This window comes from Camelus ferus, chromosome 12 (genome assembly GCF_009834535.1).
Source record: "Camelus ferus isolate YT-003-E chromosome 12, BCGSAC_Cfer_1.0, whole genome shotgun sequence".
Taxonomy (NCBI): Eukaryota; Metazoa; Chordata; class Mammalia; order Artiodactyla; family Camelidae; genus Camelus; species Camelus ferus.
This window is the reverse complement of record NC_045707.1, coordinates 15,494,712-15,502,740: the sequence shown is the minus strand read 5'-3', so window position 1 is coordinate 15,502,740 and position 8,029 is coordinate 15,494,712. Positions and strand designations below refer to the sequence as shown.

At 55.5% G+C, this 8,029-nt stretch overlaps 1 protein-coding gene across 1 annotated transcript; it reads right to left on the bottom strand.

Annotated features, from left to right (window-relative positions):
* Positions 1-3,063: 3,063 nt before the first annotated feature.
* On the bottom strand, positions 3,064-6,994 carry AQP6 (aquaporin 6). Its single transcript, XM_006177700.3, has 5 exons — positions 6,989-6,994; positions 6,324-6,855; positions 5,412-5,570; positions 5,082-5,162; positions 3,064-4,422 (listed from the first exon to the last, which is right to left on the bottom strand). The coding sequence occupies exons 2-5, from the start codon at positions 6,714-6,716 to the stop codon at positions 4,210-4,212; spliced, it is 846 nt and encodes a 281-aa protein (XP_006177762.3). The 5' UTR covers positions 6,717-6,855; positions 6,989-6,994; the 3' UTR covers positions 3,064-4,209.
* Positions 6,995-8,029: the final 1,035 nt, after the last annotated feature.

Sequence of the window (8,029 nt, the reverse complement as noted above, 5' to 3'; positions counted from 1 at the left end):
TGAAGCTCTGAAAATTTTTCATCCTCTCCTTTTCTGTCCATTAACTGCACCCTATTAATTAGTGCCATTGGGCTCCCCATTCCCCTAAACCCCCTTCACTAAACATGCCCCCCTTCTGCAGCTTTTGCTAAATATGTGACTGCACCTCGGTGTAGCTGCTTCCCCCTGAGAAGTGATTACAGATCTTGGCTGTGCAGACCCCCTGCCCCAACTGCCCGAGTGGCTACTGCTTGGCCGGATGCTTCATCTTGATTAGCCCTAACTTCTTCCCTCCGTCCCTCCCTCCCTCCGTCCCCCCAACCCCCCCACCCGACATTACAGGGGCCTGGCTTTGACTGTAGGTGACTATAGGTTAATGTCTCACAATAGGTTCTCATTGCACGCTTTTCCAGGTCATGGAGAACAACGCTGTGGGCCCAGAGGGGCTGAGGTGAGCCCCTCTCCTGACCCAGTGGAGTCTCCCATCAAAATCTCAATCAGCTTGTTCCAGATCACTTGACCTCATTATAGATCAGAGGCCCAGATTCTGATCTATGCCACCTCTTAAGCCCTCAGCTCCGGTGGCTGCTCCCCTTTTGTTGACTTTCAGATGAGATTCCAGACGCTCAAAGCCCAGCTCATTTCACCCCTTTATACCCACCCAGCCTCCTTAGCCTCATTGAATCGCACCCAAACCAGCTCCCAGCCATGATCCCTCCAACGCTCCATCTCTCTGTTCTGAGGAGGTCCTTACTTCTCTTTCTTGAATTTAATTCTTAACTCTTCTTTCCTCTGGGATCCTCCCCGCAACACACACACACACACACTTTCTCTCTCTTCCTCTCTCTCTCTCCCCCCTTTATTCAAGCCTAGGGAGGAAGTGATTCCCCTCTTTAGAAATAGCCTGGCCCTGTTAGAAACTGCAGGGGCAACAGCCGAGCTCATTGGCAGAGAGCATGGCAATCTCCCAGGATGATGGTGAAAACCACCACCGATTAGATCTGTGTGTCAGGTGTGATGCTGAACACATGCCCCATGGGCTCTTCCAGCCCCTTATGAGCAGAACCCATTTTCCAGATGAAGAAAGTGAGGCTCAGGATCCTGAAGTAACTTACTCAAGTTCATGCAGCTTTAAGTGCCTGAGCCTGTACTTAAACTCTTTCAACCCCTATTCTATTTTCACATGGTCTTTTATATTTTTAAACTTTGGTGCACAGACTCCTTTAGGTCACAGTGATTTTCTTAGGAAAGTGAAAGATTCAGGATGGTTGTTTTGCTTCTCCTCTCAGTCCGAGGAGCCCAAATGTGTCCCAGAGCCTGACCTCTTTGTGGGGTACCCCCTGCACAGTGTGTTCCCAGATTAGACCCGACCTCTTTACACCCGGTGGTGGCAGTGGGGGTGGGGAGCGGAGAGGGGCTTGCTGCCAGCCAATGGGGAAGTGACAGCCTAGGCTCCGCACATCATCTGCTCCTGCTAAGACAATCATCAACATAAAAGGCTAATTGTATTAATCACCAAGGCACCCGTCCCAGGCCCCCCCTCCCTTTCTGGAGAATTATGAATTGCAATTGCAGATGGCTCTGCTGATTGAAGGCAGCACTCAGCAGGGAGAAGGGCCAGATCAGATTACACACCATTAATTAAAAACTTCCCCTGACAAAAGGGAGGAAGGGAGAGCACAGCAAGGGTCTGCCTGGTGGGGTCTTTGTCCTCCCCGTGCTCCGGCTCCCATCCAGGCTCAGAGGTGGTGCCTGTGAAGCAAAGCCCCTGGCTGGAACCGCTGAGATTTGGCTCCCTCAAGACCAGCCCTTCCCACATCCAAACAGATGGCCGGCTGTCCTATTAAAGGGCTCTAGAGAAGGAGAAACTAACCTTTGGTTACTCATTTCTGTGTCTAACTTTGGATGCTCTTCAGATTCTAACCTAGTTCCTCACTTCTCATGAAGCTTGTCTTCTCTTGCTCTAGTCCATTCTGACAGAGCACAGCTTTAAAGAGCTATTTGTGGAAACAGCCCCCCAGCTTTCTCTCCCGGCAGTCACCCCCTACCCTCTAGGCCCGGAAGTTCCTCCTGGGACAGAGGTTACACAGTCTGCTCTGAAGTAGGGGAGGGGGCTCAAGTGTGGCTGTGCACCCTCTTCCAGCTTACGCCCTGCAAGCTTAGGCTTCTCAGCTGCCGTCATCTCGGCGCATTTGGAGCTGTGACTCTTGAGTTCTCTTGATCAGTTACCACCTCCCCTCCCTCCCCAGCCACCCAGCCTCAGTCATTCATTCATCAAACTTTTATTGAGCACCCACTGCGTGCTTGGCTCCGAGGATGTGAAGATAATTTGTCTAGGAGCTTAAGAGCCTACTTCCTTCCTTCCTCTGGCTGCAGCTTGTGTAACCCCCCCCCCCCCCCGGAGCTCTATTTTGGAAAATTCTAAGCTGGGAGCTGGGGAGACCTTGGGGGGGCTGTCGTACTGAGCTGGGTGACCTTTAGCAAGTCAGTCACATCACACACACACACACACACACCCACCCATCTGTCCCTGCTCATAAAAGGGCACAAGAAGCCTTGGGCTCTGAGAGACTGTGAAGATGGATGAGTGGGGCCCAGCTTGGAGAGATGTGAGTAGTACTTGGCACTGACGATATTACAGAACACGGCTGCCGTGGCCATGAGCACTCGGCTACTGCACTGTCACAGGCTGGGCCCTATTGCTCTGCCCTTGGGAGGCTCTGGTAGCCCCTCCCCTAACCCCACCCCTTTGGAGACATCATGGAAAAGGACCTATCTTTTTTATGCATTTGATTGCTGTATCTCAGGGTACCATAGTGATGGGCACCATAGAGATGAGAACTGACTTATTGGCTCATCTCTTCATTCCAGGGCCCTTCCCCAACCTCAAACTGACCCCCACTACACACACCCACAAAGCTCCCAGGTCAGTATGCCCAGAAGGGTGGGAGGCAGGGCCCCTGGTAAGTGGAGTAGATGAAATGAGAAAAACCTACTCGCTCTTCCCTCCCTCTCAATCATCCCCCTCTCCCTTCTTCCCTCCTCCCTCCCATTACCAACAACAGTTGTGTTCAGACCTGATAATTACAGTAACAGCAACAATAATCATCATTTATTGGGTTTGTTCTTCCTGCATTTTAACTTCCAAAACCATTTTCCAATCTCTTGTTCATTTTAACATCCATCTCTAGGGGAAAGCTGTGCCCATTTTATAGCTGGGGAAGCTGAGATTTAAACAGGACCCCAAGTCATGGGTAGAGTAGGTTTACAGCAGCTTGTAACTATTAACAAACCAGATGAGACTCCAGTGGTCTTTCAGAGGCCCTGAATTGCAAATCTTGGTTTCCTGGGTCATCCCCGAGTTCCTCCCATCCTTGGGACTTATTCAGCAGCTTTTAGGGGATGCCAGCAGAACTGAAAATGAGGCTGCGGATGAGAATGAGGGCTGGGATGGGGCCTTCCCCCTCTCAGGACTGTTCCTGTGAACAGGGCTGTAGAGTGGAAGTCAGGTGAACTCCTGAGAAGAGCAAGCCCTGGGAAGGGGCTGTCTGGCCTGAACCTCCCTTGCCTAAGCCCTGGCCCCCCACCAGCCCTGGAGAAGTTTCCTCTCCCTGTCAGCCCTTTCAGAGGGAGGGGCTCTCTGCTGAGCATTTGGAGGAGTAAGGAATGAAGATCTACCGGGAGGGCAGTCTCTGGCCTCAGAAAGGCCCCAGCCTGAGCAGGGAGCCGCAGCCCCCAAACCACATCCCTCTGGGGAACTCAGAGGTGGTCCCAGGGCCCGACTCTTCTGGGAAGTCTGGGTCCTCCTCCCCAAGGGTGGGGTGAGAAGTTGGGGTTCCCTGAGGCCCCTGTAACCCTCAGTCTCTAAGCAGATTGGCTGTCTGGGCTCGAATTGCCTTTTCCCCAAGACTTGGGGATCTGGAGGCCCAGGAACCCCACTGGGGTCCAGACAGATGAGAAAGGGAGGGCAACCAGGAATTCCCAGGCCTCCCTCTGCTCTGTCCCATTAAAAGAGGTGGAGGAGGAGAAAACTGAACAGATTTGCTTCCCAAATTCCATCTAGAATTGTAATGTCAGTGATCCCTACCTACCCTGTTAAGACAAGAGGCCAAACTTCCCTACCCAACCTTGCAAGCCCCCTTCCCCCAGGAAAACCTGAAGTCTGGTCCTACAATGCATGCTGCCCACTTTCAGGGCTCTTTTCAGAAGCTTGAGGGCGGGGGCCAAGCTCTATGCCACCTGACATACACTCTCCATTTCCGTGTCCCCTGAGCTGGACTGGGATTCTTTCTTTTGGGGTTCCACCCCTTCCACCTTCTCCACCTCTGCAGTGCCTGTGAGGATGGCCAGTCGCTGGGCCAGGGTCTTGGTGTCAGGGAACAGGATAAAGTTGTAGATCAGCGAAGCCAGGACAGCCCCCGTCAGGGGTCCCACCCAGAAGATCTGAAGAGGCAGAAATGGGCATCCTGCTTGTGAGCCATCAGGACCAGAGGGCGACTTTGGGACCCCACTTGCTTCCTCAGTATTGACTTGGTCTCCCAGGAACCCTCGAGCTGTCTACAAGGCAGCAAGTTCGAGAAGCACGAGTCCTGCCCCCCACCTCCACCCTGAGTCCCCGCCTGTGAAGGGATCTAGCTTCCCACGGGGCCGGCCCAGGCTTCCCACCACCCTCTGCCTCCCTCCTCTGGCCTCCCCTGTTCCGGCCTGGAGCCTGGCTAGTGCTGTTCCTGTCTCTGCTGGTGTGTGTGTGTCTATTTCTGTTTGTCTTTTTCTTTATCCAAGTTTGGAAATGGGTCCAGCTGGAGGAAGTGAATAAGGAAACAGCCAGGACTTGAGGGCTGGGCCAAGGCTGCAGCTCTTGCCCTGGCCTATTTCTTGCCAGTCCACTGGGTACCCTGGACTTCTGAAGCTGGAAAGGAAGGAAGTACAAGCCAGGATTCTGGCCCTGGTCTTCTGAGCTTAGGGAAACCTCCACTGGGGGTCAGGATGGTCTGTGGCAGGGAGACTTGTCACCCCAAGTGTCTGTGGCCTCCTTGCTGGTGAAAGTCCCTATTGCCACCGGGGCCCTCTCCCCCCTCCTGGCTGCCGGCAGAGGGTCTTACCCAGTGGACTGCGAACTTCCCAACGATGATGGCAGGGCCAAAGGAGCGGGCTGGGTTCATGGAGCAGCCGGTGAAGTAGATCTGGGAGTGAGCGCATGTCAGGGTGTGAGGAGGCTGAAGTCAGGCCTGGGAGAGGACAGTCCCCTCTGCCCTGGCTCAGAGCCCTGGTCCCTGCAGCACCCAATCCTGGGCCTGGAGTGTGAGGCACAAGCCTTGACCCCAAGGCATGAAGGGCTCAGGGAGGGACACTTCCTGACCTTTAGGGCCCCTGCAGCCTCCCCAGGTAGGGACAAGTGGATGCATGTACACAGTGTCCCCTTTGCCCCTTACCCCAATGAGGTGGCCCACCGCCACAGAGGCCCCAATTATGGTGGCTGGGGATGCTGAGGTCTGACGGCTGTCGGTGGAAGCGAAGACACAGAGCACAAGCTGCAGGGTCAGAACCAGCTCCACTGCCACCGCCTGGCTGGTTGAGACGCTGTTCCGGACCTGTGCGAGGGGGTTATGCTCCAGCCAGTGGGCTCTGCCTAGGGATGGGGACCCCCTCGGCCTCATTTCTTCACTATTAAGGAGTGTGACACTTCACCACCATCAGTCCCAGGACTTAGGGAGCTAATGGTTTGGGGAGAGCTGTGTGGTAGGGTTCAGGTCAGCCCCGAACACTTGCTCCCTGCAGAAGTGAGTGTCACCCTTCCAGCTACATGGGGTGGTTGGGGCCAGTAGTTTAGGGGGTAGGGGGTGCTCAGGACTGGTGGGAAAGAGAAGGCTGGAGAAGCTGTGATGCACATTGACAGGCTGACTGGGAGGCACTGTGGGTAGGAGTGGAAGGTGGGGGCTTGGGGAAGTAGGTAGAACACAGATGATTAGAGGAATCTAGGGGAGTGAGGCAGGCCTCAGGGTGCTGGAGAGGGAGGACCGTGGGAAAACAGGAGCGAGGGACACTAGGTGGACCTGGGGAGGTACAGTGCTTGCAGGGTCCCCTGCTGCTACACACAGCCCCACCTCTCCGTGCTACCCCGACACTTTAATGCCTGGTCCTCTCTGACTCCTGCACCTTAGTGTGGCTTCTTCTTGCTCCCACTGTTCCTTGCAACATAATCCCATTCCTGCTCTGCCTACACTAAGGCCACAGTCATTCCCCAGGGCCCAGGGCCCAGCCCAAAGCAGATGTGGGTTGCATGCTCTGTTACCTCCCTGTACCCCCCAATCCTGGCCCTGCCCAGCGCCCCTCCCTGCACCTACCACGTTGACCCCAAGGGTCTCTCGGGCTTCCCCAGGCGTGACTCCATAAAGCAGAGCAGCCCCCGCCGTGGCCCCCGCCAGCTGAGCAGCCACATAGGCCACAGCGCGGGGCAGAGAGATCTGGGAGCCCACGAGGAAGGCCAGCGTCACAGCAGGGTTGACATGGGCTCCACTGGCCTTCCAGGTGACCTGCACGACCATGGCTGTGGCCAGGTTGAAGGTGATGGCAATCTGCAGCACAGAGGGAATCCCCAAGGGCCACCTCAGACCTGAGCCCACACCAAAGAACACATACAGCCCTGTGGCCAGGAACTCAGCAAACAGGGCCTTGCTGACGGTGGTCCAGAGCCGGCACACCAGCATCCTGGCCAGGCTGCACCTGCCTGACTCCATTGTGTCCAGGTCCTGGTGTCTTGGCTGTTGCCTCCTTTGCTCCAGGGGCCTCTTTCTCTCTTGCCTCTGATCCCCTCTGCGTCCTCTGGTCTCTTGTCTCTGGGCTGCTCTGGCCCCGGCCAGCAGCTCCACCACCAGGCTGCCAACACAAGGGCTGTGCTGGTCAGACTGGCAGGGACTGGGCTGACAGGGTTTTGTGTGTCTGGGTGGGTGGGAGGCGAGCGGGTGGCATGAGGGGTGGTGCTCACATGTCTGCTCCACCCTAAGCTCACCTGACAGCCAGAGGAGGGGGGCCATCCCAGGGCATGGAGCTGGAAACTTCCAGGAGTTTTCCAATCTGGACAAGCCTAACTGCTGCAGGCAGAGGCCCAGCCTGAGGGCTGTGGGTGGGCATGGGATTCCAGGGCGCTCCCATCCCCGGTGTCTGCTTAGACAGAGCAAGATCACCCAGCTCCCCAAGACCAAGGCCTGCTTCAGAGGGCCCCGTGCATTCCCCGGGGCTCCTGTTCTGGCCCCATCGGCCTGCAGGCTTGGCCTCCAAATGGGCTCACGCTATTGGGTGCCCCATAAAGCTATCTGTGAAAGAAGCTCTCACCTTCATTCCCACCTAAAACCCCACTCATTGGAGGCAGATGTGAACAGAGTCACCTTTACTGAGGATGTGAGCCTGTAAAGGTGCAGAGTGGGCAGATGGAGCGGGGTCTACTTCTACAGCTAATTGGTGACAGTGGTCACCTCTGCTGCCCGCCAGCCGGGAGTTTCTGCCAGCCCTTCACCCACTTCTCCTGCCTCTTCTGCCTCCCCAGCCCACCCTCCACCCCAAATCAGCACTTTCCCCTTACATCTCTGCTCTCCTCCTTCTCAGGGCAACTTAACCATTTTTGTGGCTATGCTGGCCCTAAGGCTACCCACACCCTAGGCTCTGCCCTTTAACCCCCAGCAACATATCAAGGTTTTTTCTAAAACAAAAGTGTTCCCTCCCTAAGAAGAACCTGCCCAACAGTTAAATACAGTCTTCACTTCTTAACCACATCTGGGTGCCCAGACCTCACCCCTGGCCATACCCCCCTGCCCAGTGCATGTCCCCTGGTGTCCTCAGGCTCCCAGATGTGACTTGTCTCACATTGAGATCCTCATCTCTTATTGTGCCCGCCAAAGGCACTCCTGTTGTCCCCGGCTTGGTAGATGGCACCTGGGAAGCCTCCCTGACCTTGGCCCCTGCCCCCGTCCAGTGAAGGCATCCAGTCCTACTGATTTTGAATCCTAAATATTTCTTGACTGTGCCCTCTTCTTGCCACCCCTGCTGCCCTGCA